The sequence below is a fragment of the Phyllopteryx taeniolatus genome, chromosome 19 (assembly GCF_024500385.1).
Source record: "Phyllopteryx taeniolatus isolate TA_2022b chromosome 19, UOR_Ptae_1.2, whole genome shotgun sequence".
Taxonomy (NCBI): Eukaryota; Metazoa; Chordata; class Actinopteri; order Syngnathiformes; family Syngnathidae; genus Phyllopteryx; species Phyllopteryx taeniolatus.
Window position 1 is genome coordinate 4,419,478 of NC_084520.1, and position 25,922 is coordinate 4,445,399.

Here is a 25,922-nt window from a genome sequence, read left to right on the forward strand (position 1 = left end):
TACCCATTGTCAATAAAATGCTCAACCCAAATCACGATATTCATAAGACTTAAAAATAAGGTTTTTTACATTTTAAAGTAATGTAAGCTAGAATAAAAGTGTCAATTACCTGCTTTTCCTTTATGTACTATTTGGGTCAAGAATTAACTAATTCCTTATCAGCATTACCAACAAAATCTTACCTTGATCAATTGATCCATAATTGTATCATTATTTTCTAGCTTATGATTAAAATTTTTATTTGAACGTTTTCAATGACTACACTGAAAAAAAGTATACCAAAGCTGTCATTTGTGAAAATGTATTTCTTTTTTTCAAATTGTTGAAAAATATTAGTTTTCTCGTTTTAAGTGAACGTTATCATTTATATTTATGGTTTCATGTACCGTATTTTATTTACTTTACTGTAACTTAAATTTACAGCGGTACACCCAACTGAAATATTTCATTTTGTCCAAAGGATTTTCTCAAACTAAATGTGATCTGCGCATGCCTTGAATGGAAGGAGCAGCGTTGACATTGGTAAAAAAACCAAAACAAAAATAAACTTTATTAAACTTTGATAAGGTTATTGTTAGTTTAATGTCATTTATATTTATAAACATGTTATCTGTGCTTAACTTGACGTAATATTCAGCCCTCGAATCCGACGCACTATTGTCTGGAGTGTGCAGGCCAGGTAGCTAGCCTACTGGGAACGGGAGGAACTGCTGCTTAAACGTATATATTTCGCTCAGATAAAGCAGAAAGACGCCATAAAACGTTAAACAACAACACTAAATGCCCTTGTCTTGTGTGAAGTTTGCATTAGTGTGTGCATATGTATGAGCAATGAAACTCGCTGTCTTTTTAAACTACTCTAAGCTAAGTTAGCAAGAGCTAACCATTTGGCTAAGACTGGTAATCAACATTCAAATATGGTTTACACGAAATAAAAACTTTCACGATACACGAAATTAAGCATTTTTATTTGATCAAAGCTAAAATAACTGTGACGGATTACTTCAATTTTTAAAAGTTATTTAGTGTTTATTGTTTTCAGTGTATGGGAGGCTGAGTTAAGTTTAAAGATACTATAATACAGCATAATATGTTTTGATCTACTTAAAATCAGTATGGGGCAAAAGGGAGGAGTGATTTGAAGAAAAAAAGAGAAGAAAGTTTAAAGTAATAAGGAGGGAAACACAGGCCACTGTTTTAATTAAGTAAATGAAGAGGAAATAATGGTTGTAATTAATGAAGGCTTTTAGCTAGCAGCTGCACTATAGGGGAGGAAGGGAGGTGTGCATGGGGGATGCATGGGGGAGGTGTGGCGGGTTTGTGATTGCCATCACCACACACGTCAGCACTGCAGCAATAATCTGCATAGGGTTTTCTCGTGGAACCCAAAATGCTGCATCAAGCGGCAGCTATGCTGCAGTCATTATGGGTACCAAGAAAGGTACCTAAATTAGGGCAAGGAATCATTTCGTGACTTCAATTTGAGTCGAAATATGGATGCTACACACCTCACAATGAGAGTGGAGACCCTTTGATGTCTTCAAGCCAATGACCAAATAAAGATAATATGGGAAAAGTTATATTATTATATAAAAGAAAATGCAAGTATATTATACTACTAAGGCAGTTTAACAGATAAAAATATCTAAAGATATATAATTATGATAATTATATGTATTTATATGCAAAAATCTTGTTAAGGTTAAAATGTATCCAAGTTTGATTGTCCTATGTTTCCTTCTTCTATTTCGTCTTTTAATCTCACAGCATATGCATCAAGTAGATGGCTGTAACACACTGGAAAAAGGCTTTACCTAGACCCATGTAGAAAAAGGAAAAATAAAAAGTAGTACTTGTGGTTTTACTCCATCTTCAGAGATATTCTTTATAGCTTTAATCAAAAAATTATTTTCATCTTTGATGTTAGCTGCAAAGCTAGCTAAAAACAAACATTAACGTTTGACTCCCCTTGCAAAATGATCGTGTGGAGGAATTCCCAATCTCAGCAAAATTTCAAGCAAAAAAGCTTCAGGCCAATATATGCGATTGGGGAGTTGGAGAATAGAGCAGCTTCCCTTTTTCATTTACTGAAGTGGCAATGATTCACATTCAACATTAAAACTTGGTCACAAAGAGCAACCTAAGGGCTTATGTTATGTTCCTTGATGATTAATCAAGGGCATCCGAATATTACTCTACTGTATTATTGTTTTGTATTATACACCACTATGGGCTCCAATACACTTAAACATCCATATACAGTATTCAGTTGGAATGTCATGTGTTATTTAAAACAACAATATAACTCGATGCTTAATAATACATCATACAAGCATAATATTCAGACAGCCAGACCAAGAAAAATGAAACAGACTCACCATAGTGCCCACGGTATATGTGGCTGCAGGACCGATCGTATGGTGATATGGGTCTGCTGTTGCATAGACTCTGCCATAACTGTAAAAGAGAAAACAGGCAATGTAAACAGTTGCTTTTTGTTCATCTTTGCACCCACTTCCCTTGATTTGGCTACTACAACAGAAACCTAGATCATCTCCCAAAGGTACGCAGGGGAAAATTTGAGCTCAAGAATCTTTCTGTCTTTGATATCTGTCCTTGTCTTGTCACATACAGGTATATATTCCCTTAAAGTACACAGAACCACCTCCATATGGCAGGATTATTATTCTTGGCCCAGAGCATCAGGTATTCCTATGGTGGAATATTGGCTCCGGTTTGCTGCATGCCAATTACTTTGTGGTAATTTAATTAAAATGTTTTTTAAAATAAAAGATTAGGGGCGGCACAGTGGTTGACTGGTTAGCACATTTGCCTCACAGTTCTGGGGACTGGGATTCAAATCCTGGCCCGGCCTGTGTGGTGTTTGCATGTTCTCCCCGTGCCTGCGTGGGTTTTTTACGGGTACTCCGGTTTCCTCCCACATCCCCAAAACATGCGTGGTATGTTGATTGAAGACTCTAAATTGCCCGCGGGTGTGAATGTGAGAACGATTGGTTGTTTGTTTCTATGTGCCCTACGATTGGCTGACGACCAGTTCAGGGTCTACCTCGCCTCTCACCTGAAGATAGCCGGGATAGGATCCAGCAACCCTAGTGAGGATAAGCGGTACAAAAAAATGGATGGATGGATAAAAGTTTAGGTGTGAGGCAAAGTGACACTCCATATAAAATAACCACATTGAAGGCCACCTTTATGTATGTTATTCATTTATTATTATTATTATACATTTTGTTGGTTGTCATTTCAGGTATCATTTGGTTACATATTGAATATTAGGGCCACTGAAAATGAATAAAAAATACTATGAAAATAAAGTATGCGCTCTTATTTTCGTCACTAGCGCAAATCTAGCACTGCGCTTGGTGTAACACTGCGAGAAGGCAGGCAAGACCTGGTTTTGGTAATTTCGTGAGAGGCATACCTCCAGTTAATTTAAAAGTGGGACATCTGCGCTGGTGTGGGCATCATCAGCCGACGACAATCATGTCCAATTGAAGCGACTTCATTCCTTTTAAAAGCGGCACAATTGTCTCGCATGGAGACATCTCTCCATGCGAGCATTGAACATTGACTGGAGCATTGAACGTTAGTGGGTACCCTTGTAAAATACAGAAGGAGCTATATCCCCTCCAATGATCGTTTGTTTGGGTCGGCTGGGAATCCCCTTCCCGAAAGAGTTTCGACTTGATGGAGGTGGGGACATTGAGTCCGAGCTGGCTGTGTTCCATGTCATTGTTGAGGTTGCCGACCGCAGCTGTGGCCATACAGTGGTCAGTGCCTGTCGTCACGGCAATCCCCGAACCCGTTGGTGTACACTTCCAGTGAGGAATACCGTCAAAAGCTGAAGACGGAGTGTTTTTTGGCCTGTGGGAGGTACAGTAGATGATGGGTACCGGCAGGCCAAGGAGAATGCAGCTTTTGTGAATGCTGAGGCAAAAACTTAGAAGTGGGAGGACTTAGTGAGGTCATGGAGGACAACTTCTGTATGGCTTTGAATAAATTCTGGACTTGGAGAAGGAGTTTGACTGTGTCCTACAGGAAGTCCTGTGGGAGTTGTTCCTGGGAGAATGGAGTACCGGACCCCTTAATATGGGCTGTTCTGTCCCTGTACAACTCGCGTTATTGTTTGGTCCGCATTGCCGGTTGTAAGCCTAATTCATTTCCAGTGAAGGTTGAACTCCGGCAAAAGTGTCCTTTGTCACCAATTCTGTTCATAACCTTTAAGGCGTTGGTGGCCTCAGTATTATGTATGTGCTTCATGCAGATGATGTGTTTCTGTTGGCTTCATCGTGCCGCGATCTTCAACTCTCGCTGAAGCAGTTTGTAGCAAAGTGTGACATGGATGGGATAAGAATCAGCGCCTCCAAATCTGAGGCCATGGTTCTCAGTCGGAAAAGAGTGGAGTGCCTGCTCCATGTTAGGGATGAGATCCTGGCCAAGGTGGAGGAGTTCAAATATCTTGGGATATTCTTCACGAGTGCGGGAAGAATGGAATGTGAGATCGACAAGTGGATTGGTGCAGCATCTGCAGTATTACCGAGGTAAAGAAGAAGCTGAGCCGAAAGGTGACACTCTAGATTAATGGTCGAGCTAGGTTCTCACCCTCACCTATCTTGTTCTTTTGGGACCCGACCCACTGGTTGTGACCGAAAAAACAAGATCACAAATACAAGCGGTTGAATTCAGTTTCCTCTGCAGGGAGCCTGGGCTCTCCCTTAGCGATAGGGTGTGAATATCGGCCATCCGGGAGGGGCTCAGAGTAGAGCCGCTGCTCCACCACATGGAGAGGAGCCAGATGAGGTGGGTCGGGCATATGGTTATGATGCTTCCTAGATGCCTCTCTATAGAGGTGTTCCAGGCACGTCCCGCCAGAAGGAGGCCCTGATGAGTACCCAGGACACGCTAGAGAGACTATGTCTCCCAGGTGGCCAGGAAAATTCTCGGTATTCCTCTGGAAGAGCTGAATAAAGTGGCTGGGGAGAGTTAAAACTGCTGCCCCCGTGACCTGACTTCGGATAAGTGGAAGAAAATGAATGTGTGGGTGGATAAATTTGTAATTGTGCGAGGAAACAGTGGTAATATTATGGGCATTCATGTTTATATGCGTTACACTGATGACCGTTTCGGATCTTATGAAGTTACACATTAGTATGTTCCACAAAAAATGAAATACTAAATGTATTGGCACGGCCACATCATCAGTATGTGAGGCTTAATGTGATTGTACTAATGTTTGTGTTTGTTGCTGAAAGAACTACTCAGACTGAAATAATCTCTTTCATGGATATTTAATTATATTACGTTTTGCATGTTCTCCCTGTGCTGCTCAGGTTTTCTGACGTACTCCCATTTCCTTCCACATTCCAAAATCATGCAAATTTTGTTAATTGGAGACAAACTGCCCAAAGGTGTGAATTTGAATGGTTGTTTGTTGGAATGTGCCAGGTGACTGACTCGCAATCAGTCCAGGGTGAATACCGTCTCTTGTCCAAAGTCAGCTGAGATTGGCAGCATTGACATTCAAATAACCTAAATAAACTCTGAGTGAAACCTGGAACATTTGCTATATTGCCACGCTTGGTCATAAAACTAACTATAGTGGGTAGCCTGATTTAAATGCTAAACAAATCATCTTTAATACAAGGAATACATTTAGATTCCCCACACTGTGAACATACCACCTGCTGGAAACTATGGGCTTGATGAGTGTTTTGTTAAGGAGGCAGTACAATCTGACATCTTGACTTGTTTGCCAAACATAAAACTACACGGGATCTTTAATCTGGCACAAATCAAAGCGGTAACTTTATCATCTGGGAGAACGTGAATTGTTTTCTTCTTCCTCCACGCCTAACCACAAAATGTAAACGTTTGGATGTTAACTTTGATTAGTTAGGGATAGACAATGGATCGGGAGAATCTGCTATCGAAAACAAGCAGGGGATAAGTGGCATTATGGCTCGTCGATTTTAAGTGTGGTGCAAAGGAGAGAGCTACAGTCTAATCATTTACCCCTCTCGCTTACACTAACGAACGGCCAAAGGGATGGAATTGGACTCAATGGCCCCTTATGTACTGTATAGTATATTGTAAATCTATGGGATTGTGGTGATCCTTAATTCATGTGGAAAAAGCCAGTTTGAAAGAATGCCTGCAACTTAAAAAAGTAAAAAAAAATATTTGTCTCGATAAATTCAAAAAATATATGTTGTGGTAAGAGTAGTTGGGATAGAGAGAAAAAAGACAAATTAAAAATCTTTCAGAAAGGAGTTTGAAAATATGGGTGGGAAAAATATGGATGTGATATATCAGTTAAAATCAGTTTTTACACTGAAGGATGAGTGTAGGTATTAATCTCCATGTACATATGCAACACAGCATATTTAAAATGGCCAAAGAACACGTTTCATTCCTAGCTGTTCACTGTTCAGCAATAGAGTCCTTCAAAGTTTCTTTGTTTTAATAAACCAGATGTCAACAAACTTTAATAATGAACCTACAGTTTTGAGCTGATAATAAATCCCCAAATTATTGTTGAACTGGTTCGGAAAATCGGGTGGATAAAGTCACCATTAAACTAGTAAATTTCTTTCACTTCAAAGTAAAATATGAAGGCATTGCTTCAACTCATGAGCAGTGCATAGACATGTCTTTATCTTACTTTGCTGCTTTCGATCATTAAATGCTGAGAGAAACATTCTCCATATGGGAGACTTGTTTTATTGGCAATTTTTGTATTTGCATATTCCTGTACAAGAACAACATACAGTGCAGTGAAAATATTGACAGATTTACATATCAGGTACTAAATCTGTCTAATAACTGTCTTTGTGATGTTTTTTTTTTTTTTTTTTTTAAAGAAAATGATGCATCTGTTTTGTCGAGCTACTAAAAAAGACATTAATTGGTCACATCAGCATTTGATCACACTATTATTATGGAAACATTAGGAGATCAAAGTTATTTTTTCTGCTGCTTAATGTGCAAGGTTTTGCCTTCCTCAGTTACATTTTGTTATGAATAATGTACCCCCCCTCCCACAACCACTGTATGATGATATTATCGTTATCAGTGTTAAAAAATATTGTAATAATACTGTATTGTGACTTACTTTGGGATTCCCACGTCAAAAAGAAGGACAAGTTTAGAGAGAGCAGTTCATTTTTGTGGTGGCTACTTCTTCTTCACCTTCTGTAGGTTCCCCCGAGTTGCCAACTCCAAGTATTCCTCTTCGTCTGTCTCCTGAGATTTATTTCCAGTCTATTCACCAGCACTGGCTTGGAACTAATCCTCAACCCCAAAGCCCATCTCTTTTCTTATTCCATCCCCCTTTCTCTGATGCCACTAGACTGCTTTATTTGGATTCCTCTTTGCCTCCTTTTCCCTCTCGTTTGTTTGCTAAATTTAAAAAGGAAGCAAAACGTATGTCTGGAGGACAAAGATAAGCGGATGCGGGGGTAAACTAGGTTTTGTTAAACTGTTTTTAAGTGAGAGACCTCCAGACAAAAAGACGAGGAAATATAAAGGGGAGGACGTGGGGACAGTGTTTGCAAATAACGGTTATTTTAATCAATAAGGAATTAAAATGAGTTTTTGATAACCCCTATGAAAAATGCTTAAAACCATTTCTGAACTGTCTTTGTCAAAGTCATAACTCACACATCGAATCAATGTTCACCTTCTGATGAAATAGTGTGAATGTCGCCAAATATGTAATGTCTATAAATAAATCTGCTCATAAATCAAAGGAAGCATTCTCTCATCAGCAGTAATCCACTGATTGTGGTGTCGCCTATATTACATGTGATATCATATTATATACATACATACATACATACACACACGCATGAGGGTCATTCAATAAGTAATCAACCCAATTTTCCTTGAGCTTTATTTATTGCAATGTAAAGGCAATATCTTCTTCTTTTCTTTTCGGCTTGTCCCGTTAGGGGTCGCCACAGCATGTCATCCTTTTCCATGTAAGCCTATCTCCTGCATCCTCCTCTCGAATACCAACTGCCATCATGTCTTCCCTCACGACATCCATCAACCTTCTCTTTGGTCTTCCTCTAGCTTTCTTGCCTGGCAGCTCCATCTTCATCATCCTTCTACCAATTTACTCACTCTCTCTCCTCTGGACGTGTCCAAACCATCGAAGTCTGCTCTCTCTAACTTTGTCTCCAAAACATCGAACCTTGGCTGTCCCTCTGATGAGCTCATTTCTAATTTTATCCAACCTGGTCACTCCGAGAGCGAACCGCAACATCTTCATTTCCGCCACCTCCAACTCTACTTCCTGTTGTCTCTTCAGTGCCACTGTCTCTAATCCGTAGATCATGGCTGGCCTCACCACTGTTTTATAAACTTTGCCCTTCATCCTAGCAGAGACTCTTCTGTCACATAACACACCTGACACCTTCCTCCACCCGTTCCAACCTGCTTGGACCCGTTTCTTCACTTCCTGACAACACTCACCATTGCTCTGGACGGTTGAGCCCAAGTATTTAAAGTCCTTCACCTTCTTCGATCTCTTCTCCCTGTCGCCTCACTCTTCCCCCACCACCCCTCTCATTCATGCACATATATTCTGTTTTACTTCGGCTAATCTTCATTCCTCTACTTTCCAGTGCATGCCTCCATCCTTCTAACTGTTCCTCCACCTGCTCCCTGCTTTCACTGCAGATCACAATGTCATCTGCAAACATCATGGTCCACGGGGATTCCAGTCTAACCTCATCTGTCAGCCTATCCATCACCACTGCAAACAGGAAGGGGCTCAGGGCTGATCCCTGATGCAGTCCCACCTCCACCTTAAATTCATCTGTCACACCAACAGCACACCTCACCACTGTTCTGCTGCCCTCGTACATGTCCTGTATTATTCTAACATACTTCTCTGCCACTCCAGACTTCTGCATGCAGTACCACAGTTCCTCTCTGGGTACTCTGTCATAGGCTTTCTCTAGATCTACAAAGACACAATGTAGCCCCTTCTGACCATGTCTGTACTTCTCCATCACACTCTCAAGGCAATGCTTCTGGGGTACTGTTTCTAGACATAAAACCATACTGTTGCTCACAATTACTCTTTTCTCTTTTAAACTCTCTTTTTTTTAAACAGCTTGTTTAACTTGTTCAACATCAGAGAAGTGTTGATCCCTAACTCCTTCTTTTGAAGGTCCAAAAAGGTGCTAATCTGATGATGCCGGATCTGGTGAGTATGGGGGTTGGGTCATGGTTGTCCAGCCAAAGGAACTGATGACTTTGCGAGTTCCTTTCCTTGTCACGGAGGTCACTCAAAGTTGGCTCTTGTTCTTTGCCTTTGATCCAGGACACCCACTTTTTGATTGCTCTGTAGTCTACTGCAGCTTCCCCATACACATTTTGCAACATTTTAAAAATGTTTAGTGGTGGTTATCCTTCCAAAGCAAGAAATTTAATCACAGGTCTCTGCTTCTGATGGGCATCCAACTATGACATCATTTCCAGAATGGCTGACAGGAAGAGGACAGGCTTAAACATTTTTTTAAATACACCTTCAAACAAGTATTTAAACTAAAAACGTGAACATTTCTGGAAAAAAGAGTAAATTAGTGAACTGGGTAACAGCCAGGTCTAGGTAATACAGCTGGGAAGAGTGATGTCGACAGAACAGACCAGATCCAATGTGTGACCTTTGGTGTGGGTGGTGCCATTACAGTAACATGCCATATGATATTGAAATTTTCCAGTAGTGAGCGGAATTCACTGGGTACAGTTCTTTAAATCAATATGAATGTTGAAATCACCCACCTTTGCATTATGCCTTAATAATTGAAGATAAAACAGTTTTATTTTTTGCATTCTACTATTAGTAGTGCTTGACTTTTTACACTCTTTATGACTCTTAAGAATGTTAAAGGTTTAGGTAAGAAAATGGTTATACACTTAATAAATGGCAACAACTTCACCCTAAAACAGATGAGTTATTTTTCTGATACTGTATATCTTATGGGAAGATATTTATATACAAATAGACCTCGAGTTGAAATTTCATATTTTGGAAAGCCAACTGATAATAACATTGTATGGCATATTGTATGTATTGCGCTATAATCCTGCAAACAAAACAACAGACTCAAAGGTTTAAATCTGTACTGCTGCTGTTGTAAAGCTATATATTTGTCATTGAGACAATCTTTAATGTTTTATATATCCCTTAACAATATTTTTTTCTTTGATACATTTGAAACTGAAGCTTGTAGGTCATTATTTTGTGTAAAGTATATGACCATGTTTCTTTATTTACTTATCTGAATGGGCTGTTGGTAAAGTTTCTGCGCGGTTGCTACTTAAATGATGGAAGATGGACAACAATAATTTGAGGCCCAGTCTCAAATGTAAAGAGTTGCAGTTTAGTTTGGTTTGGACCCATCTCCTCTCAATTCCACGTCAGTGCTAAGACTTCCCTCTAAATCAAGAGTGTGAAAATAGAATACAAGAGAAGGGAGAGAGGCGATACACAACCGTCATGGAGAATAAACAAACTGGGAATGACAAAGAGGAATTATGTAAGTGGAGAAAATGAAAGGAAACTAAATTAGTTCTGTGGAGGGAGATCTGCCCTCTCACCTGCGGTATACTTCACCTTCGCTTTCTTTATAAGTCTTTGGAGACCACCACTCACTTCTCACCTCTATTGTGTCTTACATTATCAGAGGCCTACAGCCTCCTACTGTGAACATTCCTTATCTGGCCTGACATGCGCTGTCTCTCAAGGATAGCTCACAGAGGATGCCTTATACCCACACATGCACACACACACACACACACACACACACACACACACACGAAAACAACTCTCTGTTGGTATACGTTTTCACAGATATCGAAGCTATTTTATTAGAGTAAAAGTCTTAGTATGTTTTATATTCCTTTCCTGATAATCAACTCAAAACCTGCACCCTGACGCTAAGCGTAATCATTCTTTTGTTGAATTAAGATTAAAAAAAAATAATAGACTTCACTGGAACCAGACAACACTATTGGCGGGTTTAGTAAAAAATGCAATATTATTAATTTGTTAGTGGTCAGTAGAAAGTACAGTAAAAAGCAATGTTGGGCAGTAGCAGCGTTACTAGTTTAACTACGTCTCAGTAGTGTGGTTGTTACGTGTTAGTGTCCAGAAAGAAACATTTCCCCAGATACTTCTCAATCTTAAATGCAGCTCTTTCGTTTGACCTATGGACCCTAGATGGTGTATAAAAAGATGCCTGAGAGTTTTCTGAAAGCAGAGCGTGATGGAAAGCTCGCAACTGTAGAAAATGGCAGAGGAGGGGGCAGAGATGTGTACATTTAGTGAATCCCCATGGTCATACCTTAACAAATCCTTGTTACTTCTCGAGTTCTCACTGAGCATTTCCACATGCCGATATTTACGGTACAACCCCAAAAAGCATGCTCCTGTCAACATCCAAGATGCCGAACACAAATTTAAGGACATAATTGAGGTATTTCCCAAAGTTAACGCAACACTCGCCACCTAAGCTAGTCACCACAAGTCAGCCAGCAAACATCAACTGCGAACATAGCACGAGCTATTAAGATGTTTTTGGCAAAAATACCCTGGAATAAAATTGTGCGCGTGTAAAGGGAATTTGAAGAGGAAAATAAAAATAACAAGACAGATGTATCTGAAAAGCATACAACAACTTTGGGTTATGTTACTCAGATATACTGTATTATTTTTGCAGGTTATATTGGTTATTACTGTAAGTTGGTTGGATGTAAAATTAAAACAAATTGCCTTGATGTAGTTTAGCTACTTTTGTTGTTTTATTATAGTTTTGATTGTCATTTTATTAGTCTGGCTTTATTATGGTTTAGCTTGCTACATTTCTATGGTTCAATGTAGTGATGTTTCATTTAATGTAGAATAACATCCACTTTCCAAGTAGCTTGCCCAAGCCTGGTAAAAGGCAATAAGTTACTCTACCGGTCTTACTTTTGTAACTTGTTACAACTTGTTGGATTTGACATATAATAGTAATTCTTTTTTACTTTAAGCTAATGGTCAAATCAATTTCTTGGGATCAATGGGTCCTAATGGGACAGTTAAGATTAATACTTCTCCTCAACCAATTTTTTTTTGTTTTTTTGTTCAGGACCTACATTTTGAAATACAAACCTCACATATGAGTCCTGACATGTTCCAACAAAATCATAGGTTGTTGCTTTTTCTTTAATGAAGAGATTTCTGTGACAAAACTATATTTTTTGTGATTAAAGGGTTATCAAGTACCCAGTTGTAAAAGTGTTTTGGTTTTATATAACTTCTCAATAAATGTAAATGTAAATGACAGTTTCAAGAGAAACTGGTCATGAAGTAAACACTGTTTCTGATCTCATTACATGCCTTTAGATTGTGATGGTGCAATGATATTTTGATTAAGATTTGAATGCAAACGATTCAGAATGCAGAAATCTGCAGGACCATACAGGAAAAACGTAGCCTAACATACCTGTCACTGTATGCAGCTGCAGCAGTAGCAGCTGGCTGGGCATATCTGTAAGCTGCATATCCGCCCTGAACAAAGAAAAAAAAAAGTCATTAAAACATTACAAATTTATGAATACAATAAAACAAACGACTTCAGTCATTTAATTCAATACTTCAGATATTTTTAGACATTTTTGTTTATTTAAGATAATAATAATTCATAAAAAGTACATATATACTTACATATATTTCCGCCCCATAAAATCCATCCTGGTAGACCACACTGCTAACAAAAATAGGGATTTTGTCTTTAATTAAAAAAGCTGTAATTTACTTTTTTTGGAACAATTGCAGATTGTTTAAAATGGTAAGTAAGTAATATCTGTAACCGACATTGTGGAAGACAGATGTATCTATGTATCTATATACAGTATATACATTTGACACAACACCACACAAAATGATGACGGTTTTCAATTATAAATGACTTGTCCTATCATTTCAACATGGTTTCGCTGCACGGTACCAGCAACCTCTCCAAATTGCCCCTCCCTACCGTACGCACGCACGCACGCATGCACACACACCATGACTAGGTCTCGCTCTGACTGAGGTGGGCCCATTGGAGTGTGCAGGGCAGGTCATAGCAGTTCATTCACAGCTGAATAAAGAGTGACACATTAGAAAAAAAAGAGACAAATTTGGCCATTCTGGAATCAAAGAGCAATTTTCCGCTCTATTAGAAAGTGGCCTTTTTGTTTTCCACTCACCATTCTCCCATTACTGCAAGTGTGTGGTTTAGATGTGTGTGTGTGTGTGTGTGTCTCTGTGTGTGTGTTTGTACGTTTGAATACTTTTGAATTACATTTATTCACCACGTGAACGTATGCATGTCACTCACGCTCCGTAGGCTGGTATGGGTGGAGGAGGTGGTGCAGCACGAAACGTGTTATAGACAGCCCGGCCCCTCCCTCTCAAATGGGCCCCTCTATAGGCCACTGCTGCTCCTGCGGTGGGGTATGGAAACCCTGTTACTGAAACAAATTACAAAAGCACAGACAAATACAATGTTGTTTAATTTGTTGCACCAATTTTTTTAAATCAACAATGTTCAAACAGGGTGAAAATACAAACTGACCAGATTTACTAAGATCCAAAACAGCAGGGGCTAAATTGCATGTTCACTCACTCTTAAACAGTGGTTCTCAAACCTTTTACACCAAGTACTGCCTCAAAAAATACTTGGCTCTTCAAGTACCAAAACATTGTTCAACATTTAGATACAGTAGCCCATGTGTTTATCAAAAACTAGGTGGAGGTTTTTTTCCTAAAAGGTATAGTTAATATTATTGTAAGCACCAGTACTATTATAGACAGTTTGAACATTAACACTGTGGTTAAATATAGGAAAAAAAAAAAAATAATACTTTAAATATGATTCAATTTAAAATGTATTGCACATAAAACGTTAATAAAATGTGTACCTAAATAAATGTTTTAAAACAAACAGATCTAAAAGAATAAATGCAAATGTAATGTTGAATACAACTGAATTGTACTTAAATGTACTATACTGGATTTAACATGGAGCAGATTTCAAAGTTTTAATTTGATGATTGTTTCACGTACCACCAGGGGGAGGTCTCATACCAACCACACTTTGAGAAAGACTGCTCTAACAGATTGCGTGCGCTGTTGGCAAAAGCGTTGGGTAGCACTGAAGGTTTCCAACATGGAACATTTGAGAGAGCACTGCTGGCGCAAAATGAACTCAACTCTATTTATAGAGGACTTAAAAAAAACCTGAAGCTGAATCAAAGTGCTGTACATAAATACAATCGAACATAAAACAAACATAAGATCGAGGCAGCGTCATCAGGTGCCAGAGGTTTACCCCACACAAGAGATGAAGTCCCTCAGACGAGTGGGTGACAGGTGCTACCCAGGCAGCAATGACAGCCACGAAATACCAGGGCACAAAGAAGTGACGGATAAACCACGTGAATGCTGGGGGAAGCAGCCATGTCTCCATGGAAGACAAAAGGCTACACTCCCCGTTAGCCCACTAGCTCTTCACTACAGTTGTTAGTTTGTCCGATTTGTTGGCGAGTAACTTCACGGTCCCCATAATGATCAACGGAAGGAACGGTGTAAAAATCTCCTGTGCTTCTCGATCCTCTCCCTCGCTTAGGCGCCGGCTCTCTTCCCTCAGTGAGTCCCTCTATATCTCCTCCGGGAAGCACACAGACGGGACGCCGACTCAATGTTTGAATCAGAGTAGCTCGGCGATGTTGCAGGTGAGCATTGTAAACAAACTGTGAAAAAAAGTCTGCTGGCGCTGCTATTCTCAATCAATAAATATTACGGCTAAATTGCTGTAAAAGTGCGACCGGTTTAGCACAACAAAATAAGAATACAAATCCATGGTAAAACACGGAGAGGGGGTGGGGGGGGGGGGGGGGGTTATTACAAATTAAAGAGAATGTTAACAGAGCTACTGTAACAGGCTACCGGCTCACAGAGCCTCTTTGATCAATTAAAAAAAAAAAAAAAAAAAAAGCCAGGAACCGCATAATAGCCAGGTCTTATTTGAACATGTCCCAAGTGTGATGTATGTTCCCATCCTTTCGTTTAAAACTTGGGACAGTGCCAGGGACATCAACACCAGAAAAACATCAACAAAAACACCTTCATAAGAATTTCCCTGCGTTATAATGGAAGAAGACTCTTCTTTAATGAGGAGCTGTAGTCCTGCTCCCCTTTCTCACCTCCTAAATTAATGAGCAATAAACAGTTTATTTTGTGTCATATTTCTTTATAATAGTATGTTTTTACTTATTTCTTTATTATACTATGTTTGTTTTTAGCATACAGTAATAAAAAGGTAAGTATAACTTAGTTTTGGGGCTGAAACAGATTAATTGCATTTCTATTCATTTCAATGGGAAACATTACCTCAGTTTACGAACATCTCGGGTTACAAACAGGGTCACGGAACCTTTTAGATTTGCAGGTTGGAACTTTGTGAAAGCTATTTTGATAATGTTATGATAGCCTGCCTGTAGTCCTTGACATGTTGTAACACAACTGGTCCAAGTTTCAGTTGTCTAACCTATGGTTTGAGATCATGTTGAAGACTTTTGAAGTACTTTTGAACAGGTGGTACAATAACACCTGCTTACCGGTGACCGCTAACACAGTTTGCATGTGGACAAAATATTTGGTTTTAAAAATACAGAACTCATGTTACAGTATGTAGATATGGTCAAAGTGTATTTTAGCTTAGAAACTGTAGCACGCGGTGGCTGAATGAAAATGGCACCATCCATCCATGTACATGCTCATGGGTGAGTTGGAGCTTATCCCAGCGAGAGGCTGCGTACACCCTTAGACTGTTTGCCAGTCAAGACAGGTCATAATGATGCATTAAAACACTTCTATTATTGATATTACAATTGTAAAACTATTTATGGATGTTGTCATATCTTGTGACGTTACAGACGAGAGATGCTCTGGTTAAAAGCAATCAGGCCTACAGCTTCTTCCTCGCATACTAGAACAATGCAACCTGCTTCAGCGCATGTGGTCGTATACAGAATTCTCTCTCTCTCTCCCCCCCCCCTTCATCCATCTGTCTCTTACTCTCTGAGTAGAGTGATGGAGAACCACTACAATCTGCTGTTTCTGCCTTGGCCTTATCCTAACGAGTCTGACAACAGCATTAATATGTCACGCAGCCAGCAAACACTCTGTTGGCGCTAAAGATCAATTTCCTCCCTCCACCTTCTTTACCCTGCTCTCTTAATATGGGCCATCTTTATATTAATTCTACTCTGTGTGTATGTGCTAGCGAGTGTTTGTGTGCTGATGCATGGGTGTGAATACATGTGTTGATGGTGGCGGTTTGACATATCTGAATGTAATATGACTATGAGCTATGGCTTGTGCATTCTACAGTGGTGCTGTAATAACCCATAAATCATGGCAGAGCTCTTGCATGACATCCAACAGGCCCATAAAAAGAAATGCAGAAAACGACCATATACATATGAATTGGGAACAAACAACAGGCATGTTTTCAGACTACGCCAATACTGTATATTAAAATGTAGACCATAATGTATGTTCTGGAGTTGGCTCTATGTTTTGGTGTTTATCTTTATCTGTTTTATCCCAGTGTGCCAAATATATTGGGTGAATTGCATTCTTTAGTGGACTGTAGGTCGGAAAATGGATTATTGTTTGTATATAATAGGAGCAAAAGGTGGAGGACTATCGTTTTGAAATGTAAATTGTGGTTTACTTACTTTGCGGAAGTAATTCAACAAAAAACAAAAACTGTTGTTACAACCCTTAATTGCCTCTTTGTTATAATTAAGGCCTCTTTGGTTCTAATTGTCAGGTAGACCACTACACTGAACTGCAAAAAGTGAGTGAGTCAGACTGTCAGTCAGTCTGTACATTTGAGTTACAGTATTTAGCACTTCTCACAGAAAGGACGTACAAAGTGCTTCACATGGTTAAAATACAGAACCACAAACAACAACAAGAACAAATCAAAACAATCAAGACTTACCGGAACGCCTGCTAAACGTGTTTTAAACTGCTTTTTAAAAATGTCTACAGAAGTGGCAGCTCTTTGTTCAAACGGAAGTGCATTTCACAATTTGTGAACAACACACTGCAAGGCTCTGTCACGCTTAGTTTCAGGTCTAGTGAGGGACACTTAGTAAAATGTCAGTCAGCAGACCATAGAGACAAAAGCATGAATTAACATTTGTAGTTCAGAATGAGATAAGATTGCTTCAAGATTAGAAATATTGTAAGTCAAGCTGCACCCTTCAGGTAATTTTCGCTTGCAATTTGCGGTATGATACAGATCAGTTATATTAATATTTGCACATATCTTACAAGGGGATACAATAAAATTGTTTACTGTATGGAAGTGAACCAAACTGAACTGTAGAGCTTGATGTGGCTTTGGAGATTACTTCCCACTTTGTCTGTGATGATACACCGACTGCGCTCTTAACATTTTATCAGTCAACACTTACTTAATGCCTTGTGATCACTCACAAAGATGTAATTTGTTAAAAAGATTTTTGGGTTAACGCTGGAAACAGTCAGAAAGACAAAACGTCAAACACCAAACATTCTCTTTTCAGCGAATGTACTGTATTTACCAGTAAAATGACATCACTCCAGATTGAATCATAGAGGTGACGGTGACTGCTGGCTGGCTCTGGACCAATGATGATACAACAACATAAAATCCATAATGTTTGCGTTCCCATTTGCACATTTTACAGCATGTGTTAAAAGCCTTGAGAGGCTTTCCTTGTCATGTTATTAATTTTGCATTTCAATCTATTTGTTGTGTTCTGGAGAGCCGCAGTGACAAGCAACTGTCAAACACTAACACACATCAAACTAAAATCTATAAGACAGTGAATCAATTAGCTTTAAATTTCCTTTATCGTCCTTTTGCCTATGTAGTGTACAATATTTTCCTTCTCAAACATACTGTACATCCATATGCATTTGAAGTTCCATTCATAACTTCTATAACGATCAATACTATAACTTGTTAAAAAAAAGAGTAAAGTGAAAAGATAAAAAAAGATAATTAGTCATTATCTGAATTCTAATGCGATAGAACTGAATAAAGAACATAACCAGAGACATTTTTAAAATCGATATTTATTAATACAAATTCACACGTTAGTATATAATTGGTGTGTGGTTGTTTTGGGTTATGTGTGTAAAACTTAATACCACATGTATGCTGTGGAGGTCATCTGTCATTCGTCTGAATGGGATTTGCGCACAATAAACCTGTAGCCAAGCCTAGCAATGGAGATGGAGTGCACTGTCAGCTGGCCAGGATTTATGGAGGCCGATTCAGCTGATGGGTGCTGGGAAAAGCCGTCTGATAAAGAGTGATTAATCGTCCTTACATCCTGCTTTACATCCTGCTTTCCTCCAGCCCCAAACTAGATTAAATGAAGTCATCATTATTCCAGAAGACGTCCTGATTCCACGTACTTTCACTTCCATGTGGATAATTTTTAAGTTTAATTCTCATCATAAAGTAAAACTAGTCGGAATACCCAGACTGTGCCTCCCTCTACCGCAATTTTTTTCTTTGCCTTTTTCTTTTTTTTTTTTTAACATTAAAGCATTACTTTCTCAAACACAGCCAGCATGTAATGATCATGTCATTCCTTGGGAGCCGTACACTTCAATTATAAAACAAGTTTTCAAAGTGCAACCCTACAATTCTAATTAGGCAAATGGAAAGTAGGCTTCATTTATATAACACAAACCTGAAAGGTTTTCAATGTGCTTATATGATATATCATGCAACGATTTGCACAATGATGAAGGTGCAATGCAAATAAAGTAACACAGGTAGAATCAATCTTTACCCAGCAGTTATTATATATACAAAGTTGGCTTCCAGTGATGAAAGGATACTTCTCAGTGTCTGGGTCAGAACAGTGTCAACACTACGAGATGTATTCCGTATCCCGTTTTTTTTTTTTTTTTTATGATCATTGGACTAATCTTGTCAAATTAAGATATCAGAGAAGGCAGGACCTGAAAATGTGTCAATGCTACGGGATATAACCATTTCCATGGTGGCAACAAGAACAATCGGCAGAAAAAAAGAGGCGCTAGTTTTGATTATGGGAATGTTTTGTGTAAAAAAAAAAATTAATAAAAATACAAAAAAAAAAAATACAAAAAAGGAAAAGAAGAATACAATTGTGTGGTATTGTCCCTGTGTGCTCCAGAGAGGACGGTTTGATTTGGTCTATTTCTCCAAGGAGAGCTTGAGGTAATATTCACTTACTTTTAATTCCGCTAACAAGCAGGCAACATGTAGCTAGCTAGATAGCTAGCTCATGCAAGCACGAATGTTTGTACGTAACCATTATGCCGGCGTCCCTGTCTAGTCATGCTATAAAGTTTCGCTAAACTTTGGTTTGTGCGTGCAAATAGATGTTGACAACGGCGACCAATGGAGGTTAAGCGTCATTGTGAGACACAATCCTATTGGTCAATGTCAAGGTGCTATGTTGGAGTGTTCTCATTGATATGTCACGCTACATGAAAGATATCCCAAAAATAAAACATGCTTGACATTTCATTTTGGTATCGTACGGCCAAATCGTTGATTGTGGATTATGTCATATTTCAAGAAGTTTTGTCGATCCTGACAGAATATGTCAGCCCGATTTAAAAATCCAGACATAATATCAAATCAGTTCAATAAAGGGACTAAAACATTGTAGTCTGATCCAGGCATTATTACTGTATATATTACTGTATATGGACAAAAGTATTGAGACACTTCATTATTACAGAAACTGTGTCAGAAGTGAATGGATTCCACTGTTCTGGGTGGAGAGATTTTGAAGTGTGTCTTATTATATTGTTTATATTTTTTAGTCTTGAAGTCTCAATAGGTGTGTGCAGGGCAGTTAGGTTCTTTGACACCAAAATCATTCACTATGAACCTTGTTTCGCGCCATGGGATGCAGTCTTGACCGAATGGCAAATAGCCTTTGGAAAATATCTGATTCATTAAAAGATGCTCCCTGAGACTTTTGTCCAGATATTATATATTTGTATTATGTATACCTTGTGTGTACCAATACTAAGTGTAACTCCGCATGAGGCAATTACACATTCTGACGACACAAGCGGCAGGTATGATTGACATGAAATCTCATTTGCATGTGTAGAATTAGTTATGCAGCTGATGTAATGTATTTCAACTGAGATTTATTTAACTCTGTATAAACTGTGTACGGTCGACGACGTTCATCATGACGTGAACTGCTGAAGTCAGCCTATAACAACTGTGATAAGCACAGAGAAACTTTGGAATACATTGACTAAGCTCACAACATGGTTGAAAGATTTATCTTCAGCCTCTTCCCTTATTAATTGTCATTTACTGGCAGTTGTAAATATAGATACAAATCCATCTCCAGTTAACTCATATTGGCTGATAATATCGGCATAAAAGGCTTGGTGGGTTTGATTGATGACTGGAAGGAGGTATAAAAAAGAAAACTGAAGAGGGCAGACAGACAGGGGCGTGACTGGGTTTCTCTTTTTCTACTATGTTGACATCCCTTCGAAAATTCTGTCTATTCATTTTGCTCTTGTCCTGAGAGGGAAGGAAGCATACGGTGTCATTTAGGGTTGGCAAACTTTAGTGGTGCATTTAAGACCACTTGGCACATTAGCATCCTATAAATTAGCAAGCCAGACTGCGAATGTGTATGAGTCGGACACATGAATCCAAAGAACACTCCATTTAGAGACCGTTTCAATTTTAACACACCCCCGCGCCAGCCACTGCCACCACTTCAAGGCCACTTCTATTTTACCAGAGCAGAAAAAGTCAAGTTTCAGCGCCATAAAATGCAATGAGAGCCAAGTCAAGAGCCACATAACATTCTCACATTAGACTGCTTCTAGTATATACACAGTGTAACCTCGAAAGTCAAACACAATCTGTTCCAGGACTCTGGTCTACTTTGGATCTTTTCAGATTTTGAAACAAATATTTCAATAGGGAAAACAAATATAAGTAATAATGTTTTCCGGTGCCCAAGACCTTTTTAAACTGGACAATTTTTTTTACAGGAACATTTTACCATCCTTAACTGTCATCTAAGTGTGAAACGAAAATCAGGGTTTCACTTTAATAACAAAGATATGATGCAAAGGTGATTTGTGTCGCTGAGGGGCCTTACACACAATTGTTTTATTTACTTGAAAAAGTTAACCACAATAAAACGTATATTTAACAAAACACAATTTCCAACAATGAAGGAATCTCACTACTTCCAGAGTATTGTGTAACTTGTGCCACCTTAAAGTATATTTTCCTTTTGGACAAGTTTTTAATTGTATGACTTGATCTTTAAATCTTTAACCTGACACGGTAGTTCAGGACTATAAAAAATGTTTTTCCCCCCTTGAGGGCCACAAAAAATAAATAAAAACAATAAATGGAAGAGGGTGGCTACGGTACTTCCATTTGCTTATCAAGCATTCTAAAAACAATTTAATGCGATGTCGGTCAACATATGCTAAGCATTTAAACATTTAAAGAAAACAATATCTAAAACTCAGCTTGGTGTTATCTGTAATAAAGCAAAAAGTTAATAGTATTAATGTGATATTAAAAAAATAACAAAAATATTTTGTGATATCTGATATCTTGTAACATTAACTTTTAACATCCAAATGTATTTACAATTTTCAATGAAATATTGCATGACAATTTTTCAAAACAATGTATTTTTAAATTTAAAATATTTAATCTAAATATCCATCCATCCATCCATTTTCTGAGCCGCTTCTCCTCACTAGGGTCGCGGGCGTGCTGGAGCCTATCCCAGCTATCATCGGGCAGGAGGCGGGGTACACCCTGAACTGGTTGCCAGCCAATCGCAGGGCACATAGAAACAAACAACCATTCGCACTCACAGTGATGCCTACAGGTAATTTAGAGTCTCCAATTACTGCATGTTTTTGGGATGTGGGAGGCAACCGGATTGCCCGGAGAAAACCCACGCAGGCACGGGGAGAACATGCAAACTCCACACAGGCGGGGCCAGGGATTGAACCCGGGTCCTCAGAACTGTGAGGCTGACGCTCTAACCAGTCGGTCACCGTGCCGCTAATCTAAGTACAGTCATTTAAAATGAAAAGTATGATGTCTTGGAATATTTCTGTGCGCCAAGCCTGCATTCACCACATGCTCTTGCTTTTTCTCATTTATGTATGTTACATTACTTACTTTATACAGTATACATTGCACTTATACTAGAATAATTTGTTCTGTGATGTGCTTGCCATGTGTGGAATTTGGGGACTAAATGAAAGATTACCCTGTTTGTATTGGGAGGAGGTCATCTCTTCATGCTCTGTTGCTTGTTTGGGTTGGTGGAATAAGGGATACAGTAGATTAGTGTACATCTACTGGGACAGGGGCAGAAAAGTGGGGAGAAGGGAGGGAGTGGGGGAGAAATAAAAAGATGGATGGCCTCTCTCTGTCAGAACAGTTATTTAGAGGGGTGCTGTAAACTTGTCTAGAAATGAACAGATTTCAACTAATGAGCAAAAAGGAGTACATTTATGGTGAGCGAACAGTCGCATCACATGAAACCAAGCCGCTATTTAAAACTGCACTTACACAAATAACTCGGTGCAGCCACACAGGCACCTCTATGGAATTCAGTCATTGCATTATACCATCAGTCCAGTGCATATAGTCAGACATGTCCTTCATGCAACACAGGTAAATGTACATACAGGATATAAAAAAATACATTCTTTATGCTGTTAAATAAAGTTGCTTATTTGAGCTTTTTCTTACCTGCATAAAATTCAGGACCATACACTGCTCCAACCACTGGATTCAACTTCCAGCCTGCAATGAACAAACAGGCACGCACAAACACGCACACACACACACACAAACACACACACACACACACACACACACACACACAGTGAGTATTGTGGACGAAACAGGATTTGTTCGGATGATTTGCGGTTCCTATCTAGGCTCATGGTTTCTTGTGTGGAGTTTTGCATGTTTTTCACATGCTTGTGTGGGTTTTCTCCAGGTACTCAAGCTTCCTTCCGCATTCAAAAAACATGCATGTTAGGTTCATGACTAAATAGTCCAGAAGTGTAAGTATGAATGGTTGTTAGTCTGTATGTGCCCTGTGATTTTCTCCAACTCACCTACAAACCTAATGAGAATAAGCGATATAAGAAATCGATTGGATTTTCGGGCGACAGAGTCTGGTGCCCTCATCCTGGCACTTCAGCTCACAGATCCCTCTGGTCTATTGCAACAACATAATGAGGCTTTCTCCAGTGGCATTAACGGTAAAGACAGCTTAAGTGGCGAAGAAGGATCAATAGAAAAAGAACCCCCCCAAAAAGGAACACTGAAGACACTAAGATGCATTCGTGTTAGTTTTCATGGAAAAGATATATTACGCAATGGGAGAAAAATTCTGTATATCCAAAAATGTAATTAGCATCTTCAGGAAACAAACTTCATTTGGAACACATAACGGTAAAGACATTTTGGCATTAAAAGTGTGAAAAATAAATGTTTTTTCTTAGAATTTTTTTTTTGAAGCAACAATTAATACTTTCTAAATAATAACGACTGACAATAATTTAAATACATAGATAAGTAAAATTAATGGCTTTTCAAAAGGAAATTAGTGAGGTGTGTCTTTACCGTTATAAAGTCAAATTATTATTGTTGTATTATATTACTTCCTCATTGTGGGGCTATGTTACCTGAATTTCCATCCATCCATTTTGAGGATTACATTTATAATTACTATTACAGAGTGCTCACGGCACTCAAAACACTTTCACACCCACACATCATTCACCTCGTCACGCAATATGCAGTACAGTCAATTGCATAATGTTTGTGAACAGTAGGCACCAGGATACTTCCAGGTGGCAGAAAAGCAACAATCTAAATAATCCAGGGGAACCTGTCGGTGAGGAGGATAAATTGTGTGGATATCATAAATAGTTGTACTAAGAAAAGCGGTGAAACAGACTGTGAAGCGAACATTGGATGCGTCTTTGAGTAATTTAACAAAACATAATGGCTAACCTGGCCTGTGTATACACATGAGTGTCAAAAGATCACATCTGCCATTAATCCGAACAACAGATTGAACAGTCTGGCTGGATTTCTACCACATCTACATTTGAATCAATTTAGCTGTTGAAATGTACGCAAATTATGGCCAGCATTCCGTCTCCCCCGTCAAAGCAGTTTACCTCACATGACTATCTTCTTTTCACCTGACACTTCCCACATTCAAATTACGGGGGTAAAGAAGGAGACCAACATCATGATTGAAGCCAGCTACTCTGTTTTTTTCCATCGCTCTGCCTTGGTCAAATGACAAAAGGGTTTGTGTACTAGTGGTACCATTGAAGTTAAGTTGGGCTTTTGCCACCCGGAAGTGCGTGTGACGTCATGGTGAAATATTCAATACTTGGAGTTATGATAGGAAAGTAAAAACTCATTCATACACTGATGACATAGCAGCAGGAGCAAATGGGGGTTCAGTGTCTTGCTCAAAAATGCTTCGACATGGTCACAAGGGAACTTGGGTTCAGACAATCACTTTACCACCTGAGCCCCAAGTGGAATCCATGTTGCTTCGATTGCTTTAAGGCACGATAAATCAACAGCTTAAAGATGTGATTAATCAACAATCAATTCAACTCATTGGTTTGCTCATTATGACTATCCAAAAGGATGATGAAGATAAAGGTACAGATACATTTTTGTGGTTTTAGTCACTATGCCATTTATGGAACGTCCACAGCATCCATAAATAGAAAAAAAAAGAAGTAAAATTGTCATCTGCCATGAATCGAAAAGTATTCTGCAAACTAACAAACAGCTGGATAAACAAACAAAAGCTCCATTATTATTATTATTATTATTAGCTTGATATTTTGCACTGACAGAGGCAGAGGTCTCGACACCACTGAGTGCCAGTCTGCTGTATTCGTTTACCCTTCTAGCTCCAGTTTTTCTTTCTCGTCTTTCTATTGCCATTAACTTATGCCTGCACTTTGCTATTTATGTGATATTTCAAACTACATTCTCTAAGACAAATATGGATTTCGCATTCTCTCTGATAAATATGCATTTCATTCAGCTAAAGTCAAAGGATGATGCATGTTCAGCTTTTGTTTCCTTTCCATTACAAAAGTGAATTTACTTGGTAGACTTGGGTTTCCCTACCTTTTGATGAATAACCAAAAGGTCTGTTGCTGTGTGTTTGCAACCACTAAACAACACCTGGCACTAATTGAAAGAACAAATGAGCATACAGACATACAAATAAAGGTGACATCTTACCGTTTGCGTAAGGGTTTGCCACTTTTTTGTTGGTCATTACTCTTGCTGTGGCGTTATTGACCTGTCAGCAGGCAGGCAGAGTTTAGTATTAGGCAAAGCTGGATATACAGTACAGTATGTACCCCATCATAACCACTCTCCATGCTGCATAATACAAGTCAGGCTACATGCAGTCAAGTCAACAGTTAGATTTTTGTATACATTCTTTCATATAAAAAGAAAAAAACAAAACCTAACATTTGCACATAGATAGACAATGCATAAAAAAAATTGAAATGACTGGTTAGAAAATGTAATCACCAATCTTCAGAATCTTGCAGGGATCACAGTTTTAAAAGAGTAATTTTAAAAACATACAAATTTCAAGTTATTTCAATTCGATCCAAGATCAGTCAGTCTAACAAAAATACAAATAAATAAAAAAATATATACCTATACAGCGTTACCCTGCAAATAGTGGGGGATAGGGAT

The 25,922-nt window shown here is 38.7% G+C and overlaps 1 protein-coding gene across 7 annotated transcripts in view; it reads right to left on the reverse strand.

Moving 5' to 3' along the window:
• rbfox3a (RNA binding fox-1 homolog 3a) overlaps positions 1-25,922 on the reverse strand; it is a 585,838-nt gene that overhangs the window by 9,437 nt on the left and 550,479 nt on the right. For 6 of the 7 annotated variants that reach the window (XM_061755991.1, XM_061755992.1, XM_061755995.1 and 3 more), the window contains 6 exons: positions 25,452-25,512; positions 22,905-22,958; positions 13,401-13,533; positions 12,743-12,785; positions 12,522-12,586; positions 2,379-2,457 (listed from right to left, as the gene is read on the reverse strand). In XM_061755991.1, coding sequence (XP_061611975.1) covers positions 2,379-2,457; positions 12,522-12,586; positions 12,743-12,785; positions 13,401-13,533; positions 22,905-22,958; positions 25,452-25,512 — 435 coding nt within the window. The remainder of the gene's footprint in view (positions 1-2,378; positions 2,458-12,521; positions 12,587-12,742; positions 12,786-13,400; positions 13,534-22,904; positions 22,959-25,451; positions 25,513-25,922) is intronic. The other variant, XM_061755993.1, reaches the window with a different exon arrangement.